General features: G+C 42.3%; 1 protein-coding gene across 1 annotated transcript in view; it reads left to right on the top strand.

Annotated features, from left to right (window-relative positions):
* Window positions 1-25762, top strand: part of WWP2 (WW domain containing E3 ubiquitin protein ligase 2) — a 137871-nt gene that overhangs the window by 52814 nt on the left and 59295 nt on the right. Inside the window, exons 5-6 of the mRNA XM_008567892.1 lie at window positions 5953-6090; window positions 7823-7919. Of these exons, the coding sequence (XP_008566114.1) occupies window positions 5953-6090; window positions 7823-7919 (235 nt within the window). The remainder of the gene's footprint in view (window positions 1-5952; window positions 6091-7822; window positions 7920-25762) is intronic.

A 25762-nucleotide genomic window follows, 5' to 3' on the forward strand; every position in this document is an offset into this window, starting at 1 on the left:
TTTTTATATTTTCCCCCTCCCCCCCCCCCCTTTTTTTTTTTTTTTTTTTTGTCCTTTTTGTGACCAGCCACACTGCACTCAGCCAGTGAGTGCATCGCGCCGGCCATCCCTATATAGGATCCGAACCCGCAGTGAGAGCGCTGCTGCACTCCCAGCGCCTCACTCTCCTGTGTGTGCCACGGGCTCGGCCCGCACTCGCCACCTTCTAACAGATTACACAATTTACCTTTTTTCTTTTTAAAAAAATTCCTATTGTTTGTTTCTTCCAACTGGAATATAAGTGTCTCAGGAGCATAGATTTTTGTCCATCTTGTTCCTGTGGAATCACAGTGACTAGAGTAAGTAGGTGCTCTGCGCATGAACTGCATGAATACAGGTATAGCTTTCTGTGCTAAATCTGATCCTACTTATGGAAATTGACTTCCTGCACCCACTTTTTCATGGACTTCTTGATTTTTGAGCGATACCTCCAGAGGCAATAGTAAGACATGCTGGAAGAGAAAGGGGCTTTGTGGAGTCATCAGTGCGGCTGCAGTGAGACCAGAGGGCCCCAGAGGTGAGGTGGCTAAGGCTGCTATTTATAACTAAGATTCCCGTATGTGTTTTCCAGCCACACTTATGCCTTTCAGCCTCCCCTGTATGCTCGAATCTGTCACTCAATTAGCTAATGGTTTCTTTAGTCCCTTTATGCATTGTAGGGCTCCCCTGGCTCAGGCTGGTTTTTCTTTTTTTTTTAAAAGAGAATAATGGGGTGTTCTGTTCTCAGAGGTTTAACTTTTTTAATAGCCTTGTCAATTAAAAAAAATCTTTTTCCAACTTTTCATTATGAAATTTGTGAACATACAGAAGAAATGAGAGATGCAGTGAACATCCAGACGACCTCTGCCTACGTCCAACATTTAACATTTTGCCGCATTTGTTTTATCTATATGTGTGAGTGTATGGCTGTGTTTCCTTTTTTTTTTTCTTTAATCATTTGAAGGTAAAGTGCAGATATCATGACACTTTACTCCAAAAAACTTCAGCCCGTTCTCTTATAAAACCACTTGAGAATAAGTGCAGATATCAAAATCTATTCTTGCATCTCCCAAGAATAAGAACATTCTTATATAAAACCATAATACCTTATTATTGAATCTATGAACATTAACAGTAATTTCAGACACCATCTAATATCCAGTCTGTATGCAAATTTCTCCAATTGTCCTAAGAATTTTTTTCACAAACCAAGGTTTACTCAAAATTCATGTATGGTATTTAGTGGATATGTTTGTTTAAATCTAGAAGAGTCTCCCTCTGCCCTCCTTTTTTAAAAAAATGAATTTAACATTGACTTTTTCAAGAGTCCAGTGTTGTTTGTCCTGTAGATGTCCCACATTCTGGATTTGTGTGATTGCTTCCAAATGGTATCATTTAACCTGTTTCTCTGTCCCATTATTTCATATGAACTGAGAAGTAGGTTCATAGCCTTGATTAGATTCAACGTAAGGGCTTTTAGCAAGAGGACTTTTAAAAATCTTTACATTTTTTTAATTGAAGTGTAATTGATTATACATATTTTGGGGTACAATGTTGACTACCATTATTTATCTACTATATATTATGATGAAATCAATATTAGTACCATATTCATTATTACAAATCATAATTATTCTTTGTGCCCCTTAACCAATTTCTCCCTAACTCCCCTCTGCCTCTCCCTTTCCCACCTCTAGTAACTATAGATTTGTTTCCTCCTTCTGAAAGTTGAATGTATTATTGTCTGCCTTCCTTCCTTCTTGGCACCCACTTATGAGTGAGGACATGTGGTATTTCTCTTTCTGTGTCTGGCTTATTTAACTTAATATAATTTTCTCCAGGCTCATCCATGTTGCTGCAAATGGTGGAATTTCATTCTTTTTTATGGCTGAGTAGTATTCCATTGTACGTGTATACCACATTTTCCTTATCCAGTTGTCCATTGATGGACATTTAGGTTGGTTCCATATCTTTGCTATTGTAAATAGATCTGCGGTAAACATAGGAGTGCAGGTATCCCTTCCACGTGATGATTTCCATTCCTTTGGGTATATACCCAGAAGTAGGATTGCTGGATTATATGGTAATTCTATCTGTAGTTGTTTGAGAAACCTCCATACTGTTTTCGATAATGGCTGCACCAATTTACAGTCTCACCAACAGGGTAGAAGAGTTCCCCTTTCTCCACATCTTTCCCAGTATTTGTTATTCTCAGTCTTTTTGATAATGGCCAGTCTAACTGGGTAAGATGGTATCTCAATGTGGTTTTGATTTGCATTTCCCTGATGATCAGTGATGCTGAGCATTTTTTCATGTACCTGTTGGCCATTTGTATGTCTTCCTTTGAAAAATGACTAGTCAGCTCCTTTGCCCATTTTTTAATTGGATTATTTGTTTTTTTACTGTGAAGTTGTTTGAGTTCCTTGTATATTATGGATATTAATCCCTTGTCAGATGTATAGTTTGCAAATATTTTCTCCCATTCTGTATGTTATCTTTCTGCTCTGTTGATTGTTTCCTTTGCTGTGCAGAAGCTTTTTAGTTTGATATAATTCTGTTTGTTTATTTTGTCTTTTGTTGCTTGCAGTTTGAGAGTCTTATTCATAAAGTCTTTGCTCAGTCCTACTTCAAGTGTTTCCCCTACGTTTTCATTTAGTAGTTTTATAGTTTTGTTCTTATACTTAAGTCTTTAATACATTTTGAGTTGATTTTGGTATATGGTGAGAGGTATGGGTGGTCTAGTTTCATTCTTCTGCATATGGATGTCCAATTTTCCCAGCAGCATTTATTGAAGAGGCAGTCTTTTCCCCAGTGTATGTTCTTGTTGCCTTTGTCAAAGATCAGTTGGCTGTAAGTATGTGGGTTGATTTCTGGGTTCTTTATTCTTTTCCATCGGTCCGAGTACCTGTTTTTATGCCAGTACCATGCTATTTTGGTTACTGTAGCTTTGTAGTATAATTTGAAGTCAGGTAGTGTTATGCCTCAGCTTAAGTGTGTTTAGCAAGAGGACTTTAAAAGTGACATTGTGTGCTTCATACTGTATCACATCAGGGAGCATGTGGCATCAGGTTATCTTGTTCTTAGTGACACTAAATTTGATCACTTGGTTATGATGATGATGGCCAGAGGTCTCTCTGACTCTCTTTTTAGTAAATACATCAGTGGGGGGTTATGTTCTCGAAAGTTTAGTTTAAAGAGAAATGACTTCCTTCTCCCCCACTGGCTTTTTTTGAAGGTAAAATATATTTCAAAGAGTTGTAAGGTAACTTCCGAGATTACAAGTACATAACGATTTTGCTTGAGACGGTTAGTGGGTAAACTAAATAGAAGAGCTAAGTTGGAGCTTTGATATGAGACCATGGAAAGTAAAATTCAGGTTAGGCCTCTGGCTTCTGTCAGAGGACCATGGCAGTGTGGTTGTCACGGAGATCGAAATTAGCAGTGAGAGGGCTTGGGTTCCTCCACCTTCCTGTTGAACATTATCATCCCTCCAGGAAGGACGGAAAAGCATACCCACACTCCATTTATAAAATGATGGCCTTTGAGATATTGGAAAAGGAATCCAGGAGCTCTTCTAGAATGCTCATCCTTGCACACTTCCAACAGCAGTGTACTGAATCCAAAAGCCTGGCCATCTTTAGGCTGTCCTAGAAACAAGATGAGAAGACAGTCCATCCTTGCAGTGGTTATTTGGCTTACTTTGGAAGATGTTGTGGAGTTTGTTGCTGTAATCTAAAAAGGTCTCAGAAAGGTGAAGAGAAGAGCAACTGTAAAATGAATGAGAAGTTAGACGAGGAGAAATCAGAACTCTTCAGCCTAAAAACAGGAAGTCAACAGGGAGATAATAAAAACGATGGAGTATTAGGAGCTTACTAGGTGCCATTTAATTCTTTACAAGTGTCTTCTGAAAAAGATTCTGTGTTGCAGGTAGGGAGACCAATGCCTAGGTTAAGCAATTTGCTTAATGCCGCACAGCTCTTAGGTAGCAGAACTGAGATTTGAAACCAGGGTGCCTCACTGCACCTGCCCTCTTAACCCCTGTGCTGTATTGCTGGAGACTTATGCACTGGATCTCAGCATGACGGAGTAGGGAGACACTCCCTGACTTTGGGAGAAAACAACAACAACAACAGTAATAAACATTTCTAACCTCATAGTTTCAGTGGGTCAGGATTTGGGAGTGGCTTAGCAGGGCAATCTGCCCTGGGATCTCTCAGGAGGTTGCCGTCAGTATGTTGACGGGGCCACCGTCATCTGAAGGCTTGCCTGGTGGTGGCTTCACATCCAGGATGGCTCACTCACATGGATGGCACGCAGTGCTGGTGCTTGAAAGGCCTCACTCATCTCTTTCCCACACTCCTTGGCTTTTGAAGGAACTAGTTTCCGAGTTACAAGTGTTATTTTGTAAAAACATTTAGAACTCACCAAGACCCTTGGTGAAACTGAATATAGCAGCAGACTCAGAAAAGAGACCCACTGCAGGGAAGAGAGGTTAAAGGAAGGGAGAGATGCTTGAGAGAGCTTGAAAACCTGAAGGGTGACTGGTTTCTACCTTATTATAATAGATATTTGAGTGGATTTAGGTTTTTCTGCTGTGTTCTTAAAGGGCTGTGTCTGTTTATTAGATTTGGACAGGATTTTTTCCGGGACTGGGGGTGGAGGGCAGTGGTTGTCTCTAGAAAGTGCTCAAATTTGCCTTAGTGCTTATGGAGACACTTATTCATTCATATGTGCCCTGTTCTAGAAAACAGTAAGATACTTTATAATAGTACAATAACAACTAAGGGATAAAATGAAGTGTGGATTGGATGGGGTCGGAGGGGAGGGAAGTCTGAATATGTGGCCCTTCCCTAGGCTGGCTTCATAGGGTGGGAGGTGTGGAGGGGGACATATGCTGTGGAGTCCTCATAGGTGCTGGTTGTCTCTTGGTGGGATTGAATAGCCCTTTGCTGGAGGCCATAGCTCCTAACTGGTCTGGACTGAGCAGCACTGAAGTGTTAAGTATTCAGGCTGAATACTGGACAGAAGCAATTCAGTGTGACAGACCAGGCTCTGTGGTAGCCTCAGGGGTGTGAGTGCAGCGCTTCCAGCCTGCCAAGGCTTTGGCGCTTCTGTCTCGGGTCAGTTTGTTGGTGCTGAGTCTGCCTAGTGTCCTAGGGGCTGGGTGACTGAGCTGCAGCTGGCCTCAGTCATCCAGCCAGGTGTGGCTGATCTCTCCTTATGTGACTCAGGGGGCTAATGTGCTTGTATTGAACTCTTATTGTTTAAAATTTTTTTCCCCCTTATTTCAAGGTGATGATACATTTTCAGAATTGAAAATTAATTAATTAATTAATTTGGTGGCTGGCTAGTATAGGGATCAAATCCTGGACCTTGGTGTTATTAGCACCATGCTCTAACCAAGTGAGCTAACTGGCCAACCTCCCAGGATTGAAAATTTAGAAAATACATTTTAACACAAATAAAAGAATAAGCCCCGGCAATCCCTCTTCTAGAGATGGTTGCTGTTGATATGTCCTTAGGGTCTCCTGACCTGTTTCTGTATTTTTCACCACTCTTCTTTCTGTGGTTATGGGGGATACTACTTGCCACTAATTTCTCCCTCTGTATGTCATCAATATCCCTACTCTTTCCTCATGGTCCTGCAAGTATAAGCAAACAAATAAGTCAGTAATGTAAAAATTATGTAGCTAACCTCATGGTATAAAATGTTTAGAAAAAAAGTACACCTTTTCCAGCAGCCTGATACAACAGTGATTACCATTAGACCTGTTCTTTCCCACTCTTTTTTCCATGCCACGAGACAAATTTGAAGATGCAGAAAAGCATTGCCAAGGAAGCCAGAGTAGCTGGAATGGGAGCTTCTGATTTGCAGAATTGTAACTCGGGGTGCATTTGCTTTAGTCCTTCCATGTTGCCTTTTGTGCCCACCAGTGGAGAACACGCAGCTGACCCTGAACCTGCAGACAGAGAACAAAGGCAGCGTTGTCTCAGGTGGAGAGCTGACAATTTTCCTGGACGGGCCGACTGTTGATCTGGGAAGCGTGCCTAATGGCAGTGCTGTGACAGACGGTGAGTGCTGCCCAGCTCCCTAGGGCTGTGCTGGGACAGGGCGGGCCCGGCAGGGGGCAGGAGGTGCTGAGAGCTTGGTTCTCCACTAGGTGTCCTGGTTTGGGTACTGCTCAGCCAGTCCTGGCCCATAGCTAGCCCTGACTCTTCTTTGAAGCCCGGATCAAAATCACAACATGATTTCTCTGCTTTCTGATCAAGGACCAAAATCAATGTTAAGTCTTTGTAAGCATGTTGTTGTTTGGTTTGAGAGCAGAGAAAAACATCTTTTCATCCCACATGGACTTTGGAAAATAAAATGTCTTTATGGAAGATGTGACTTTGGTCCATTTTTCTTATTTTCAATACAGTCAAACTTCCTGGGGGCGGTGTCGAAGGTGTTTTTGTTTATGAGATGGCATTGGTGGGAAGAGGACTGCTGTCCTTCTAGAGATACATGTTAGCAAAATACAGACAGAAGCAGGGACATTGGAGAGTGTCTCCTGCTCTGTCCTGAATGTTGGTAGTTTGTTTCTTTTGATCTAGTCCGAAATTAGTTACCTTTGGATCTAGCAGGAAATTATTTCATGAAGTCTGAGGTCTGAAGTGGTTTGGGTTTCTCGTAATTTTCCTCATTAAATGTTTTGTTAGATGTGATGTAACTATGGTACTTTCCGGGCCCCAAACAGGCTTTCTGTAGCTTCAAGGGGGTGAAATTTGAATTCTAATTCAAGGACAGCCGGGTTGGATGGGCCTTGACTGCTGAGAAAAATCTTTCAACTGGACTGAGTGGTGCTTCAGGTACTTTGGTGCATGGAGGAAAACATGCATCATTCACTCGTTCAGCACGTATGTACATCATAGAACACCTGGTGAGTACTTGGTCTTAGACCAGGTGCTATCCCGATGGCAGTGGGCACAATTCACACGGTCTCTACTCCTTGAAGTTCATAATCTACTTGGTGAGGACAGGGGAAGTTAGACATCAAATGAGTAAACATACAAATTACACAACTGTAACTGTGACAAAAGCTATGAATGAAAAGCTTGGGGTGGTATGAGATTCATGTACTTTGGGGGATCTCATCTAAACTGGGGGGTCAGGGAAATTTTCTCTGAGAAAACTGAGACCTGGAGTATTGAGGGGCTGAGACAGGCCAAGATAGGGGTATGGGTGTGCGGTGGCATCGCCTGGGGTGGAAACAGAGGTGGTCAGGGTGGCTGGATCACGGGGAACAAAGAGAGTGGTGGAGGTGAGGCAGGACAGGCAGGTTGACTCATCACACAGCCTTGAAGACTTGAACCTCACCTGAGAAGCAGAAAGCTGTTGAAGGGTTTCAAGTGGAAGAGTATCATGATTTCATTTGGCTTTTCAACAGCTCTATGGTCGTGTTATGGAGAAATGCCCCCCATTCCTTGTCCCCACTTTGCATGGCTAGCACCTGTCCTCTTTCTCACGTTTGTGAGACTGGAGTTCATTTAATGTCTGAGGCAGTGTAGGTGCTCTGGATGTTCTTGAAGGTCTTGGAGAAGAGAAGCTGTTTCCCGGGTTTGAGCCCACAGGTTGGTGGTGCGGATCAGATCTCACACAGTTGTCCATGTTCTTTCTCATGCTAGTGGCTGCTGCTGGCTAGATGTCCACCACTGGGGTGGACAGAGATACCCAGAGGGAGTTCTGTTCCTGGTAGCCAAATCTCACACAACGGTTGAGCTTCTTGACATTTCTGTCTTTTCTTGTGATTGGTCCCCTTTCTAGGATCACAGCCACCTTCGAGAGAATCTAGTGGGACAACTGTCGCTCCAGAAAATCGGCACCAGCCCCCCAGCACAAACTGCTTTGGTGGGAGATCCCGGTAAGTCCCTTCTTGTTGATGAGAAGGAGCTGGGAAGATGTTTAGAGCTATCAAAAACGTATCAGGAAGTGGAGGGGAACAATTTATATTAGAAACTGTTGGAAATTTCTAGAGATCTTATAACTGACTCAATATGTTGAGGGAGCCAAGTACAGAACTCAAGGTCCTCAGAAGGGTCAGAGGTTCCTTGACAAAGATTGGGACTGGCTAATTTGGTTTTTTGGTAAAAGTAACTGTTGAACAGAGAACTTGACTGCTTTTTTTATACGTCAGCGGCTGTGGCTGTGGTTATTCTTCCAGGCTACACGTAGAAATGCTTAGATCAGTGGTTCTTTGTATGTGAAATTTTCTGTCTGTGCATTTCTGTTTTTGGGGGTGGCCCATAGTTCCCTTCTGAGTGTTGGGTAACACCTCCTATACTTACAGTCTGAGTTATATTATACTCGTACATATTGTGAATGGTATAATCTTATTTACTGAAATTCCCATCTTATACCTGCGTTAATGGTACAAACTCATTTCCACGGCAACCAAATACCTAGGCAGGAGAATAGCTTCAAGTGGTTTGGGACCTGTATTTATTATTTATTACTATGTATAAATACATGGTACAAGTCCGCTTTTAGGAAATTTTATGGAAAATAATAGTATGATTGTACTTTGTAAATCTTTGTTATGTGCAGAGAGGAGGTGAATAACTGGTAAAAATCTTTCCAAACAAATCCCAGGGAATGGGAAATAATGCTTTGAGAAATGGAATATGATTTCATCCAATACCCATAGCACCTTGAAAGATGCCTTTGACAGTTGTCAACTTCTCCAGATTTGGTTGTTTTGTGGGTTTATGAGGTTGTGGTCACTGGCAGGTGCTGGGAACAGGAGAAGGTGGACATTTGGCTCTTTTGTGCATAGCATTATTAGAAGCAGAGGTGCCATGTCCTTGTTCTCGTTTTTCTAAGTCTCTGCAAAAGTGTTACTCACACCCTGAAGAACAATTTCCATGACTCGCTGGGTGACTTACGGGATGGGATGAATAGTTGGGCCTCACAGGGTAAGGACTGACAATATAATTGGTAAATCTGTGTCAACAAAAGAATGAGAGGCACCCAGAACTGGAGGCAACAGAATGTCTTCCATGGTGAACAGCTCGGGGAGAGGAACACGTCAGCATTTCACTCTCCAAGAACGATGGATGCCTTCTTAGCTTTGGTGCTAATAATTGCCGTCTTGGTCTTTTAGCTGACTTGGAAAGTTTGTGTCAAACACACTGATGTCACTTAATTTGGGGCTGGAAGGCAGAATCCAGCTCTTAACAGAATTAATTGGATCTAAATTCTTGAACCGTTTATTGGTCTCTGAATTTCTCTAGTTGCTCAATCTTGAAATTCATTGATCCTGATAGCCCTTCTTTATCGTCATTTGTGTTGAAGATTGGCTGTTAAAACATCAGCCAGACTTCAGCAGAAAATTGGATGCATTTTTGCCCTTCCTCCATGGTAGAAATCCAGTGCTGGCTAGTTGTTAGTGGGCAGAGTGCCTTCCAGATAGTTAAAGCTGCATGGGAGTCCTCCTCAGTCTGCCTAGCTGCTGTAGCATTTTACCACGCGTGGCTTCTGAGTTTTCATAGGTCTCTGTCATCTAAGTATTTATTTTGCATTTACATGGAACCTGCTGTCATTCAGCAGGAAACACTTTTGAAAATATTACCCCCATAGAAGGCAGAATCTTCTGTGTCTGTAGGAACCCGTTTCCATTTTGCTTGTGTGAAGGTCACTATGCACACCTACTGACTACTGTAGGTGGTAGCAGGGTCGTGTACTGGGTAAGAGTGTAGGGCTTTGGAATCAGAAGATGTAGATTGGATCCTAGCCTGTCCTGTACTTGTTGTGTGATATTGGACAAGTCACTAAACCTCTCGGAGCCTCAGTTAATTTCAGATGTAATGGGGATGTTATCTGCCGCACAAGGTAACTGTAGGAATTAGCTGAGATGAGTTATGTCAATCTGAGGGCCTTGCACACTGGGAGCTCTCAGCAAAGTGGCTGTGGTTTTTCTTTTCATCTTGAGCCTGTCTGTTGTGTCCCCCCCCAATACTCCCCAAGAAGTGAGACATTACTGATACGTTTGTATCAAGGACTGCAGTTGGGAGATGCTGAATCAAACCTTCAGGATTCAAGTCCATTCTTCTGCTGCCCTTGCTTTCCGGGGGTAGAGAGAATGATGAGCTTCTGCCTGCTGCCTCCCAAACTAAATATTTAGCTTTTGCTGTCTGAAGTGTAGGCTTTTCTGAGACGTAGGCACTATTCACCATGACCAAACAAAGGTACTCCGACGTGTCCATGAACGTGAAGACTTGCGATGTCAAAGCAGCCTTTTCCTCTCCTTCTTTCTCCCGCTTTCTAAAGCTATAGAACTGGAACTGGGGAAGGGTTTTATCTTAGGGATTCATCTATCCAAGGTCATCCAGCAGAGCCACCATTTGCTTGCTAAGCAAGGTCTCAAAGCTCCATTTTTTTTTTTTTTGTCTTTTTGTCTTTTTTCGTGTCCGGCAACGGATCACAACCCTCAGTGTCACGCCCGTACTGGACCGGGACCGGCAACGGGATCGCAACCCTCAGCGTCGCGCCTGCACCTCGCTCAGCCAGTGAGCGGGAACCGGTCTGTATGTGGGATCTGAACCCTCAGCGGGAGCGCCGCTGCGCTCCCAAACGGCGCACTGTAGCAGTGCGCCACCGGGCCGGCCCGAAAGCTCCATTTCTTAGTGGGATCTTGCTCACTCTTTAAAAATAAAAGGTGAAACATCTCTAATTGTTTTACCATCTGGTTTGCTACATGGAAGCCAGCATGGGATTGCCACCAATTCATGTGGCATAAATTTGTTTATAGACAGGTGGTGTCAGGGCCGGCCTGTGGCTCACTCGGTAGAGTGCGGTGCTGATAACACCAAGGCCACGGGTTCGGATCCCATATAGGGATGGCTGGTTCGCTCACTGGCTGAGTGTGGTGCTGACAACACCAAGTCGAGGGTTAAGATCCCCTTACCGGTCATCTTTTAAAAAAAAAAAAAAAAAAAAAAAAAAAAGACAGGTGGTGTCAGTATGCAGTCAGTGGGTCTGGCTGAGCAAAGGAGGAGTTAATATAAATTGTCTTATGCTCCTACAATGTAATACTGTCCCTTAGTAAAAATAGGTGAAAGATGGTTACATCAGTATGGTGGAATCTCAGAAGCATAATGCTGAGCAAGAGAGGCAGGTCACGGAAAAAAATACTATAGTATGATGCCATTTATATAAAGTTTAAAAAATGCAGAACTAAACAACATATTTTTTTATGGACACGTTTATAGATGATAAAACTATAAAAAAATGGATGGGAATAATTAACCCTAAATTCAGGAGAATGGTTATCTTTGGGGGGCGGGGGGAAGAGATAGGTATAATGAGGAAAGAACACAAAGTTTCTAAGATGCCAGCCGTGTTATTTCTTAGCCTGGGTGGTGAGTCCTAGGTGCTCATTTTATTATTCTTCTTTAAACCGAATATATATTTAATATGTTCCATTGTTTACAAGATATATTTCACAATAAAAAGTAAAAAAGTGTCATGCACTAACCAAAAAAACTGAACAGTGATGGTATTGGGTTGGAGAAATTGTTGTTTGCTCTTAAGGCAGATGGATGCCAGACCTTAGGGTTTCTCCAGGTTTGATAATAGCCACTTATTTGTATTCTGCCCACTTTACATATGTAACAGTGTAGCCAATGATTCTAAATTGATGTTACATGTTGGCCTTTTAGGCTGAGTTCCTGTTACCAAGAAATCTTAATGCCTGAAAGTTTAGTTTGGTAGTTGGGGGACTGGGTTCCAGGTGAAAGCTGATCACCCACAGATAATGTGTTGGAGCAGCACTCATCTTGGTGGCCTTAGAGGGCTGATCCAACACTATTTGGTATTCGATTGGAATGGGGACGACTATGTGGTACACCCCAGGATTCTGTGCAGTGTTCTTTATTCCAGTGTAACACTGCAGAGTGCTTGGTGTATTATAAAGCCCTGGAGAGTGTGTGTGAGTTGGCACAGAGAGTACCTACCACACCCTTTAGGATCACCCAGTGTTTATGTTATTTTGCAGGAATGAGGGCTGGCTTTGGGAAGCTCGCCTCAGTCAGTTCAGGATGTGAAGATCTAGTGTGCGTCTGGTGTTGTGCACTCTTCGCACAAGGGGTCTTGTCATCATGGCTTCTACTCTCCACAGCGAGTTCAGTCTTTGAGAGACGAGAGATGTTTATGAAACAGGCAAATAAAACTGTGAGGGAGAAGAAAGTCTGTGGAGAGGGGAAGACTGAGAAGTGAGGGGGAAAGGAGTTTGCAGAGAGACTGTTGTCTGCTCTCCGATGGTTCAGTACAGTGGCTGAGGGGCTACCTGGTTCAGGGAGCTAAGGAGCCCCAGTGGGGTTCACGTGGAGGGGAACAGAACCCAGTAGAGGGGTCCATGCCGGTACTGGCAGCTCTCTTCAGAGTTACCTTTAGGTTAGAAATGATTGTGACATTCCACAAAGCTGGGATGTCTGAGTCCCTGTGTGGTTTGCTGATTCTTTGTCAACTGTGATTTTTTCCCCTCTCTATCTATTTTATGAAATCAGGGAGTTACGGTGAAATCAAGACCATAGGACTGTCTGTGAAGTGATGCTGCTCCTCCAAGCACAGCTTTAAGAGCTCTTTTGACTTGAATAGCTGGCTCCTCAGTCTAGCATCCCTGTAAAATTTCCACAGTCATACAGGGGGATGGAACAAAAAAATAGAAGAATGCATTTAAGTTGCTTTTAGGTTCATAAAGTTTTTCATTAATGGGTCTGAAAACTGTGTGAGGGATCTTGGTTAAGAAGCTGTATATAGGGACTTTATTTATTTTCCTTTATTGTATGTATATGTGTTTAAATTATTTTGTATAAGAGTGTATGTGAATGTGCATGAGTGTGTGTGTGTGTTTGTGTTGTCAAGGGCTGGAGGCCGTGGAATTTGCCTGTATCCCTCATCAACTGTCAGTATTGGGCAATGTTGGTCAAAATCTGCATTTTTTTTTTTTTTCTTTTAGCACCTGGCCAGTTGTGGGAGCCGTACCCTTGACCTTGGTGTTGTAACACTGAGCACTGTGCTCTAACAAACTGAGCTAACTGACCAGCCCAGAATCTGCATTTTAACATGCACCTCCCAGCGATTCTTTCACATGTGAAAGTTTCAGAACCTCTTATGGCAGTTTTCATTCTCCCTCCTTTGCTCTTCTTTTTTATCCTGTTTTGATGAAAACATATCGAGTTTATCGGCTTCTTTGCCTTGGCATTAATGATCTCTGAAGACTTAAAAGAGCTATATTCCCGGAGATTTATAAAGCCCCAAGGCCGCCGGTGAGCTCTAAATAGCTCATCAGCTGTGTCTGCAGACAGCCTATCCCAGAAAGGAAAGAAAAATAAACTCAGCCGGGTGTGAGTCTGCTGGGAACCCTTCAGGAAGTCCTGGGAGGGCCAGGGGAGAACTGGGAAGCAAAGCTGACAGAGCTGAGCCTGCGGGCGCCAGGCCATCCCCTCAGTCATTGTTGGCCATTGCCACCCTCTTTCCACTGAGACGACTAAGGCTACCGGAGTTGGAACTGCAGTTATTTGGAGATGTCACCCTGTCAACATGAAACTGAATATAGCACCTTTCTGTGTTCATTCAGGCCTCCCACCTAGCAGCTTTTATTTCAAATCTGACTATAGCCTCATTGCTATTGCTGGGGAAGAGAAAGGAATAAGAAAAGGAATAAGTGTAATTTACTTATTCATTCAGTGATAACTAAGGCACAGTCCTTGCCCACAGGGAGCTCGCAGGGCTCTCTTCTGAGCAGCTGGTGTATATGGAGTAGGATTGAGACTGTGGCCAAGGGCCCCACTCTGTCCTCAAAGCCAGACTTTGAAAGTAAACTGGAGATTAATTACACATTTATTTATATAGTGATTTATTACTTATGCATGAATTAAAACAATACATGATATATTATTATACATTTATTTATTCAGATGTATTTATTTCATAGGTATTTATTTGGCATTTCTTCTGGATGAGCCTAGAGAGATGTGGCGTGTACCAGAAAGCCAGTTATGAACTAGGAGGAAGGAAGGCACGTATCTGCAGTTGAAAGCACTATTCACTCGACATCCATTGGATGCCAGGCTCTGAGCTAGGTCGTGGTAATGAAAAAATGAAAAGTCATGGTCTGTAACGCCAAGGACTATCTCTAGTAGTAGACAGACACATAGGTGACAATTCCGGTCTAGAGTCATGGATGATCCCATAGTGCTGGTGTGTACACATGCAAGAGGAACTTAGTGGGAAGTTGACCTAAATCTACCTGGGGGACTTGGGAAAGACCTCACACAGTTGAGCTGTATTTTGAAGGAGCTTCCCAGACCAATGAAGTGGGGAGGTCAGGGACGTCACTGCAGGCAGAGTGTACAGCATGAGCAAGGGCAAGAGGGAATAAGGGAACTTGGCATATCTGAGGACATAGAAGTCATTTGGTAATGTTGATATTTAAGGGATTAGGGATGACAGCTGTAGTAAACTATGGGTCGCAGGCTAAATCCAGTCTGTCACTTGTTTTTTTTTTTTTTTTTCCTTTTTGTCTTTTTTACTGACTGGCAACGGGATCGCAACCCTCGGTGTTGCGCCCGCACTGCGCTCAGCCAGTGAGCGGGAACCGGTCTCCACATGGGATCCGAACCCTCGGCGGGAGCGCCGCTGCACTCTCAAGCGGCGCACTCTCCAGTGCGCCACCGGGCCGGCCCCGGTTTTTGTTTTTTTAAGAGCAGTTTTAAGTTCACAGCAGCATTGAGCAGCAGGTACAGAGATTCCCAATACCCCCTGCCCTCATACATACATAGCCTCACCCATTATCAGCACCCCTCACCAGAGTGGGACATTTGTTAGAAAGTGAACCTACATTGACACATCATCACCATAGTTCACATTAGGGTTCACTCCTGGTTTTGTCCATTCTGTGGATTTTGACAAGTGTGTAATGACATGTAGCCACCGTTACAGTACCATACAGGACAGTTTCATTGCCCTCTGCTCCATCTTGTCAGCGCCCCCAACCCCTGGCAACCACTGATCTTCTTACTGTCCTCACAGTTTTGCCTTTTCCATAATGCCGTGTAGTTGGAATCATACAGTATGTAGCCTTCTCATATCGGCTTCTTTCACTTAGTACTATGCACTTATGTTTCTTCCATGTGTTTTCACGGCTTGATTTCTTTTTATTGCTGAACAATATTCCATTGTCTGGATGTGCCACAGTTTATTTTCCATTTACTGAAAGATATCTTAGCTGCTTCTAAGTTTTGGCAATTATGAATGAAGTTGCTGTAAATGCCTGTGTACAGGTTTTTTTTGTGTGTGTGGACATAAGTTTTCAGTTCACTTGGGTAAATACAAAGGTACGTGATTGCTGGGTCATAAGGTAAATAGTACGTTTAGTTTTGTAAGAAACTGCCCAACTGTCTTTCAAATGGTGGTACCATTTTGCAATCCCACCAGCAATGAGTGAGAGCTCCTATTGTTCCGCATCCTCACCAGCATTTGATGATGTCAGTGTTCTGGGTTTTGGCCATTCTGAGGGGTGTGTAGTGGTATCTCGTCGTTGCTTCATTTTCCATTTCCTTGATGACATATGATGTGGAGCATATTTTCATATGCTTATTTGCCATCTGTGTATCTTCTTTGATGAGGTGTCTGTTCAAGTCTTTGCCAATTTTTTTAATCAGGTTATTCTTTTTCTTATTGTTGAATTTTAAGAGTTCTTTGTATATTTTGGGTAACAGTCTTTATTTTGGATAGCAGTCCTTCGTCAGATATGTGTTTTACAAGTATTTTCTTCCAGTCTGTGGCTTGTCTTCTCATTCTCTTCGCCACCTGTTTTTGTAAATAAAATTTTATTTGAATACAGCTGTACTCATTCATTTACATATCGTCTGTGACTACTTTCATGACACAATGGCAGAGTTAAGTACTTGTGACAGAGGTCGTTTAGTGAGCAAAGCCTAAAAAATTTACTGTCTGGCCCTTTACAGAAAGCTTGCTGATCCCTGCTGTAGGAGATCATAAGAAGGAAAGACCAGTTCACCAAGGGCTTTTTATGCCTTACTGAGGACTTTATTTATTTATTTTTTGTCCTTTTTGAGACCGGTCGCACCGCGCTCAGCCAGTGAGCGCTGTGAGCGCACCGGTCATCCCTATATAGGATCCGAACCTGCGGCGGGAGCGCTGCTGCACTCCCAGCGCCGCACTCTCCTGAGTGTGCCACGGGCTCGGCCCCTTACTGAGGACTTTGGACCTTATTCTTTGGAGACAGGGAACCATTAAATTTCGAGCAATGGTATGGTATACTATTTCTGTGGTAAATTATTCAGGAAAGTAGTCTGATGGATAAATTTGGAGCTCTGTCAGTTAGAGTTCATTGTACAGAACAGAAAACACTCTAGGTATTTCGAGCAGAAATTCGGTGCTTACAAAAGTTATTGGATAAGCTGGTGCGACAGAAGTGAGGGGGTCTCCCCTAGGTCTTTGGTTTCAGGTCACAGCCTGTGGCTGCAATTCAGATGTCAGGAAACTGCTGCTGTCCCTACCATCCACCTTGCACAAATGAAGCTGGTGTCCAGGCGGTGAGGCATAGAGTCTGCTGGAACCCCCACTGGTCTCCACCACCACAGGACAAGTAGCTTCTACTTCTTTCTGCTTTCCAAATCTCCTGCAAAAGCTTCTCATTGTTCTGCTCCTTTGCATAAGGGGGGGAAAAAAAAGAGCTTCTGATTGGCACAATCTAAATCACATCTAGAACCTTCCTGCAAGGGAGTCTGGGAGTCATCTAGTCCTTGCAATGAGGTTGGCGGGAGGAGGGGGCAAGTGGAATAGAAGAGGGTAGGAATGTCTGACACAGTGGGGGTTGAGACTAGAATCGGGGACCAATTAAGGGGTAGGAACTGGTGAGATAGGCATTGATGGGTAGCCATGGGCAGTAGCAAAATAGAGAGGAGACGGGAGCAATCCCTGGAGATACCTAGCAGGTGTAATCAAGCAGGACTGGATGACTGACTAATGAGACAGGGCTAAGGGTAGGGAGGAGTGGAGGACTCTCAGACTCCTCCATTGTGATCTCATGCGTGGAGACCAGAAGTGCAGGAGGGGAGGAGCTTAGGAAGCTGTCACTTTAAGTTCACATCTCTTGTGATGGTGGGCTTTGTTATGTAGTAGGCTCTATGGAACATTGGCGCTCTATAGCTTTGGAGCAGTTATTCCTCTGAAAGTGTATCCATAGGAGGAGGAATGAAACACAAAGTTAAAAGACACTGAATAGAACATTGTATTCCTGATGGTGAACAATGGAGCTAAGATAAGGGTCACCACAATTTAGGGCACAGGAGTGATATTTCTACCTTAACCAGACCTTTATCTGGATTCTAGGACTTCTCAGGCCAATTGTGAATGCAAGGGAAAGAGTTTAGAGAGAAGCCAATAGAAGAGTGTGGGTCTTGGAGAAATGGCTCTTCAGTCATGAGAGCTTGGGCAGCTTGGGTTCGTGGTGCTGGAAGACCAAACCAGAACAGAACAAACTGCAGATGCTTTGGACAGATGTGGGTGGCAAGGAGAGGGGTTGCTTAAGTCATGGTGTTTGTGGCTGTGGTTTGTTGTGTTGAGGTTAGACTTTTCCTTTAGGATTCTGTTAGAACTGGATGGCTTCTTTTGAAAGTATGAAGGTCCATGAGGTAGTGATTTGGGGGTTGGTTTAGTGACTGTCTTTCTGATGGCTTACCCAATAGCCTAAGTAGGATGACACTTCGAACATTTAAACAGTCCTACATTTAGGTTTTTCATTTTGTATTAGATAAAAATAATCACAGGACTAAAATCTAGAATTCATATTGCTTTATGCTTCACATATACTGGGTTTTATGAGGTTGTTATGTACCCTTAACTTGTTGAAAATATAGTGCAAGTATTGGCCTCAATATTCTTTGGGCTTCCCATTTACTTGTTAGTTCACTTTAGTTTGGCATCCACCTCTGTCATCCTGCTGAAATTATAGCCACAAAAATCCACCTGACCTATCTGCAGGTTTAACATTGTGGTCTAGTCCTTTCTAGAAATATTCTGTGCCTTGGCTTCTATAATAATGCAGAATCCCAGAGTGTTCCTCTCTCGTTTAATTGACTTTTATTATTTAAAAAATAAGTTTGAACACTGTATAAATGTACTCAAATATCATACTGTACTCCATAAATATATACAGTGATCATGGGAACATTAAGAAAAAATAAATTTAAAAAAAAACGAGAGACAGAAGTAGATTAGAGGTTACCAGAAACAGGGGGGAAGAGATAATGAGAAGTTATTGCTTAATGGATGCAGAGTTTAGGATGACGAAAAAGTTTTGGAAATAGAGGTAGTGGCTGCACAGCATTGAGAGTGTAATTAATTCCACACAATTGTATGTTTAAAAATGCTTAAAATGACAATCATTATGTATGTTTTGTTGCAATAAAAAAATGGGAAAGAAAAGAATTGTTTGATTCGTGTAAATATATGTCTAAATGTATTCCATAAGAGCAGTTGCAATATTAAATAGGGCAGTCAAGAGAGGCCCTATTCATTGAGAAGGTGACCTTTAAGCAAAGGCTTGAAGAAGGGGAGGGACGTAACCATGAGGACATCTAGGGAAAGAGCTTTTGGTTAGAGAACTGGCTGTTGCAAAGCCCTTAAGGTGGGAACGTGCCTTTGGAGTTGAAGGAACAGTAGGGAGCCAGTCCAGTTGGGGGGGTGGGGGGATAATGGGAAGAGATGAGCAGTAATTTCTAGGAATTTCTGCTTTATGTATTTCACAATTATTTGATTGGGTCCACAGTGTAGTTTGGAATATGACTTAATGGGCCAATTAAGCTTTTTATCCTTGTCTCGTGATCTTGTCTATCTTTTAAAAATGCGTTTTCTCTTAAAATTTATTTGATCTTAACAATAAAAAGGAACAATCTAAAACATGAATGACTCTCAAAAGCAGTATGGTAAGTGCAAGAAGCCAGACACAGTAGGTAACATTATGTATGGTTCCATTTATATAACATTTTGGAAAAGACAAAATTATTGGGACAGAAATCCAATTAGCAGCTGCTGGAAATTAGGGGAGGGATTGACTGCAAAGGTGCACAAGGAAATTTTGGGGGGCAATGGAAATGTTCTAGGTCTAGATTGTGGTGGTAACAGGTGTGTATTCATTTGTTAAAACTCATGAAACTATTTTACTGTGAATTTTACTGTATGTAAATTATACCTTAATTTTTTAAATCTTAAAAAAAGTGGTTTGGTTTGACATTCGCATAGTTAACCCAGCTTCTTTTTATTTTGTATCTGCTTGGAATATTTTTTCCCATCCATTTCACTTCAGCCTTTTTGGTCCTTATATTTTAGTTGGTGTTTCTTGTAACAGCATTTAACTGGATTTTTTGAAAAAATCAATACGATAACTTCTGTCTTTAAACTGTCATGGTTACTCCTTTTATGATTCTTATGATTCCTGATATCTTTAGAGTTGTTATCATCCTTTTTGCCTTTTAATTTCTGCTTATTTTGTTTCCCATTTCTGACTAACTTTCCACTTTAAGGCTGTGTTTGACCTGCCTTTTCAAGAAAATGCTTGATGAGTTGAAGGTATCTTTGGCTCACTGATTATTTGATAATGGAGTGTGAAATTCTGCATGCAGTGGTGCGAAGAGAATGAGAACTTACTCACTGGCTCTGTCTGAAGGCTTTTCTGTTAGGCTTTACGCTGAGTTTTATAGCAGGCCTATTCGGTAGGTCTACTTCGTGTGCTTATGAATGGCCTTTGAAGGTGCAACTTTTTAATGACAAAATGACAAAAAAAATTTTTTAATGATATTAGCAAAACCCTGGAGTAGGATATGGTGCAAATACTTGTTATTTCGTGGAGGAGAAGGGGAGATTAGGACTAGGTTGGTTTTGCTCTTTTTCTTTAAAATTTTACTTTAAAATTTTCACCATTAAAACTGGTTTAAAAAAGTTTTATTTGAAATCAACTTATACGTTTTTGCTTTACAGTTAGAAAAGAATGATGAATTGGAGACTTCTGAAGAGTTACTTCCTCCTCTTCCATTTAGTTTGTTGGTTTTTTGGGGGGGGTCTTATGCAGGGGGAGCGGTGCTGAAGATGTCGGCCAAACACCCTGTCAAGGGCCGTGTGTGCCTCATTCATCTTTGTGTCCCTAGCAGGACCTAGAATAGTGCCGTGCTGCACGTAGCAGCAGCTCAATAAATATTTGTTGAGTTGAAAGAGTCTTGTGTTTCTGTTCCTTATTTGCCAGGACGTCGGGGTGGGTCTTGCTACTGGTTTACATTCCTTGGCGCCCCAACTCCTGAGATGTGATGGTTTTAGGGGCACAGGGCATAGGGGAGACTTTTTATCAGAACCTCTTTGTGCTTTCCAAGGTTTTACCTAACTGCCAAGAGTGTGGTGGGTTCCCACTGCCTGCTCAGTTTCTCATTTCATCTGTTTTTTTCTTCATCCAGTATTTCCACACTGAATGCTTTTCATGGACTATTCTTTTCAAATCCTTGCCACTTTTTAAAAAAATTTATTTTTTATTAGCATATTCATTGTTACAAATCATACTTATTCTTTATACCCCTTATCCAATGAATCCTTGCCACTTTTAAGATTAACATTGGAATCAGAGAAGAGTTGACACATAAATGAGTCTTGCTTGGGAAAAGAATGTGTAAAGCCCATGTACTTTAACCCTACCAGAAAAGAATGTTACTTACCCTCTAAGAACAGTAATATCTGACTTATATATAGTTGTTCAAATTCCCAAGTGATTGTTGAATCTTAGGAATGTGGGTCTCATAATGGATGTTAGGATCACTGAAATGCTGGCCTTTTGAGATGGGCACTGGATTCCAGAGAGCAATGCTATCACTGCGTGAAGCTCTCAAAACTAGAGCAAGATAGGGTGACTGGCAAGAATGGACTGAGGCTATTGCCTAGCCATATATTGGAGAGTTAGTTTCTTCTTTTGTGGGAACTACTATTTATTTGTATTGAGAGGATGTATTCGTTTTCCGTTGCTGTGTAACAAATCACCACAAATGTAGGGCTTAGAATACCACCATTTATTAGCTCACAGGTCTGTAGGTCTTAGTCCAGCACATGTGGCTACGTTCTCCCTTCAGGGTCTCACAAGGCTGAAATCAAGGTGCTGGCAGGGCTGCATTCTCCTCTGGAGACTCAAGGGAAGAATTCACTTCGAGGCTCATTTGGGTTGGTATTTGAGCCGAGTTTCTTGCAGTTGTAGGACTGCGGTCCCCATTTCCTTGCTAACTGTCAGTTGGGGCCTCTCTGAGCTCCTTAAGCCCATCAGCATTCTTTCTCATGTGGCCCTGTCCATCTTCAAGTCAGGAAGGGTGCATTGAGTCTCCCTGTGTTTTGTCTTTCTGATTTTCTCTTCTGCCACCTGCTAGGGAAAGTGCTCTGCTTTGAGGAAATGATGTAATTAGGTGAGGCTCACCTGGATGATTGCCCTTTCCTAAGGTCACCTGTGCCATGTGATATAACAAAATCAAGGGTGTGACAGGTATTCATAAGTTTTAGGTATTAGAGTGGGGTATCTTTGGGAGGAGGGGTCATTTTAGAAATTCTGTCTACTGTAGATGGTCTCTCTCAATTCCCATGCTTACTTGCCTAGTCTTGTTAGAGCGTGCTTAAAAATGACAGCTAGAACAAAGCAAAACAAAAACGTCAAATAAAATGTGGATTTGGAGATGGTCTTGCAATTTTAGAATATGTATATCAGCACAATGTGAGTCTAATGAAATTATTTTTATTTCTAGACCCTGATGATTTCACACGCCGTTTAGGGCTAGTTTTCTGGAAGACAGTAGCTCTGACACTGCCCAATACCTGGTAGACTGTGGAGTTTCCATCCTTTGGCATGGATTCCATTCTTTAGAGGATTGAGGGAGGCGATGAGTGACTGGACTGGAAAGAACATATACAGTACTAGAGATTACAGGCCCAAGAGTGCTTTTGAACCTGACAGCTTGCTTCTTTCATTCATTCAACAGAAATTTCTTGAATGCCTACTGTGGGGCAAGACACATGCTAGGTGCTCGGTATACAAAGATACACAAAACAGGGCCGGCCCGGTGGCGCACTGCTACAGTGTGCCGCTTGGGAGCGCGATGGCGCTCCTGCCGAGGGTTCGGATCCCACATGCAGACCGGTTCCCGCTCACTGGCTGAGCGAGGTGCAGGAGCAACACCGAGGGTTGCGATCCCGTTGCCGGTCCCGGTCCGGTACGGGCGCGACACTGAGGGTTGCGATCCGTTGCCGGACACGAAAAAAGACAAAAAGGAAAAAAAAAAAAGATACACAAAACAGACATGGTCCCTGCCCTCATGGACCTATTGGAGACAGAAATTAAACAAATTAACACACAAACCCATACATAATTACAAATAGAAGTGCCATAAAGGGAATGAGTAGGGTGCTGTTGAGAGAATGAAAGGGAATTTACTTTAGCCTGAGAGGTGAGGGACATTTAGACCAAGATTTCGCTTAGCAAGCAGCTGGGTGAAGAGTCCAGGAAGAACATGCCAGGCAAATAGATCAGCAAAGGGTCTGAGCTTTCCTCAGTAGGAGCTCAGAGGGATGTCTTGAGGAATGTCCATTGGATATGTTCTTTTCGGAGGTTATCTCACCCCTGCTGAATTCCTGCCTTTGTTATTTGTCATGTCTGAACATCTGTGAATAACACTGTCATGTTCTGTGGTTCCAGTACCTTCAAGGTGCTGTGTAGTCCTTTCGGGTCTGGAGCTGAGGCCGTGGTGGGCTTCAAACAAGATAACAATACCAGCAGGAAGAAGGTGAAGACCCTTTTCTGATCCGCCTGTACATGCCGGTGCTCCGCATTCCCTCCAGGATCGGCCCCATGCAGATCCTTCCTACGCGTTAGTGGAAGTTGATGGCCCACTGTCTCCTGAGCCGCCAGAGTGTCCTATATGCCCTTGTATTCAGGTTCAGATGATCTCGGGTCATAGGACAAATCATGTGCTCTTCTCTGCTCAAGGAACCTCAAGTCATTGGCAGTTGCACTGAGCAGGTGAACACTTCCACTGTCAACTTTAGCTCTCTTTCAAATTTCAGAAGGTGTTTGAGCATTCTTTACCATTCAGCCCAACAGTACAACCTGGGATTAGATTAGATGAGTCACAATTTATTGTGCCTTCTCTCAAGATGAATTTTTTAGTCTCATAAAGCTGCCACCATTGAGAGGATTTCTCTGTACTCCAGGTTGAGCAAAAGTAAATTGTCTTTCTGTAGTTTAGAATGGACTTGGCAGCAGTTTTATTTTTATCTTTCCTGTCATTTGTGAGGCTGGCAGCCAAGAGGTAGGGTGTGGAATGGAGCCATAAATTACCCTTGAAATGACCAGAATGGTCCCACTTTAACTCTAATTGCGCCTTTCCTGGTTACTTCTCCATTTTAACCCCCTCCCCCTCGTTCTTCCTAACCCACATTTGATTGGGGAGGAAGAATTGAGGAGGATCTAGGTGGACATAGGTTTGCTTATTGATGCCTTTCTGAATGGTAGAGACCGTTTCTTTTCCCATCACTGCTTCCCATTTTTTTCCATTCTTCTATTTTAAGTGCCTGTTTCTTGCTGGTTCTGTCTTGCTGGAAACCGGCCCAGCTCCACTCACTTTTTTTTCCATGCTGCTATTAAAAGACAATGACCAGTTAACAGTCCTCGGAGGAAGGACAGAGTTGAGGACAGGAGCCTTCTTGGTTCTGGCAATCCCAGGCAAATATTGATTACCTGGATTGCAATGTGAGACAAGTTTTAAATTTATTAGGCAATTTTAACTTATGTGCTTGTCTTATACTTAAAATGGAGGAAAACTCACTGATTAGTAGTTATACCCTGAAACTTCTCTTTTGCTGAGCTTGAATACCAGGTGGCCTGAATCGGAGTCAAGAACATCCCTTTTATATGCAGAGCCTCTTTTACCAACAGAGAAGAGTATGCGTGGCACCTGATATCTAGCCAGCCAAGAATTCTTGACATTTGGGAGAGATGTGCCCCTAGGCTTTAAAGAATCCCCACATTCATTAATACAGATATGTTTGTAGGGCTTGAATTTTGCCTAAACCATGTCCCCATCAAGGTTCTTGTTTTCTCTTTTTTTTTTGAGCACATCTTCACACCATAAGTTATCTATCTTCTAAAACTTTTGCTCACTTTTATTTGTTTTACTTGATGATATGTTTTTGTAGTTGCTGAAACACACAAATTCTTTTTAAAATTATTAAGGGCTGGCTGGATAGTTCAGTTGGTTAGAGTGTCCTGTTGGTAACAAGGGTTTGGATTTCTGTACTGGCCAGCTGCCAGAAACAAAACAAACTAAACAAAAAAATTATTAAGTTTACTGATGTATAGTTTTTGATCAGTAAAATTTACCCTTTGCAGTATGCAGTTCTGTAAGTTTTGACAAAAGCGTACAGTTGGGTAACCACTGTCATAATTAAGATGCAAAGATACTTCAGAAAGTTCATGGAAAAGTAGAATTAGAAGATAATATGCATCTTTCCATGAACTTTTTGACATACTCTTGCGTAGAAAATGTCATCGCCCCAAAAAGTTCCCTTGTGTCCCTTTGTAGTTAGCCCCTCCTTCCACCCTCAGCCACTGGCAAACACTGGTCTGTTTTCTTTCCCTGTAGTTTTGCCTCTTCCCGAATGTCATAAAGATGGAACGATACACTGTGTGGCCTTTTACTTAGCATAATGCATTCATGATTTATCTGTGTTGTTGCATGTGTCAGCAGTTGGTTCCTTTAACTTGCTGAGTGATATTCCACTGTTTGGATGCGCCACAGTTTGTTGATGCATTCACCAGTGGAAGGACTTTGGGTTGTTTACATCTTGGTGATTATGAATAAAGTCAGCATGAACATTTGCATACAGGTTTTTGTGTAAACATTTGTTTTCATTTCTCATGGGTAGATACTCAGTTGTAGGATTGTTGGTTTATGTGCTAAGTGCATGTTTAACTTTGTAAGAAACTGCCAAACCGTTTCCCAAAGTGGCTGTAGCTAAGAACTATTGATGTTGGGCATCTTTCTTATGCTTATTTGCTATTCTGTAGATTATCTTTGAAGTGTCTGTTCAAATCTTTTGATTATTTTTAAAATATTGGGTTGTTTTCTTATTGCTGAGTTTTGAGAATTCTTTATATATTCTAGATATAAGTCCTTTATCAGATATGTATTTCACAGTCTAGGAAATGTCTTTATTTTCTTGTCAGAATCTCTGGAAGAGCAGGAATTTTAAATTTTGATGAAGCCACAAAATGCTTTAATTTTTTTTTTTTTTACATTTTATTAGCTATTTCTGCTCTTCCACAAATTCTTTCCTCATTCTGTCCCCCACTCCCACCCTAGCTACTTCCAACCATTATTCTATTTTCTGACTCTATGAGTTTGATGACTCTGGAGACCATATTAATGGAATCATACGGTATTTTTCCTTTTGTGACTGGCTTATTTCACTTAGTGTAATGCCCTTAAGGTTCATCCATGTTGTATCATGTGTCAGAATTTCCTTTCTTTTTTTTTTTTTCTTTTTGTCTTTTTTCGTGTCCGGCAACGGATCGCAACCCTCAGTGTCACACCCGCACCTCGCTCAGCCAGTGAGCGGGAACCGGTCTGTATGTGGGATCCGAACCCTTGGCGGGAGCGCCGC

This window comes from Galeopterus variegatus, unplaced genomic scaffold, assembly GCF_000696425.1.
Source record: "Galeopterus variegatus unplaced genomic scaffold, G_variegatus-3.0.2 Scaffold354, whole genome shotgun sequence".
In the NCBI taxonomy this organism is placed as follows: domain Eukaryota; kingdom Metazoa; phylum Chordata; class Mammalia; order Dermoptera; family Cynocephalidae; genus Galeopterus; species Galeopterus variegatus.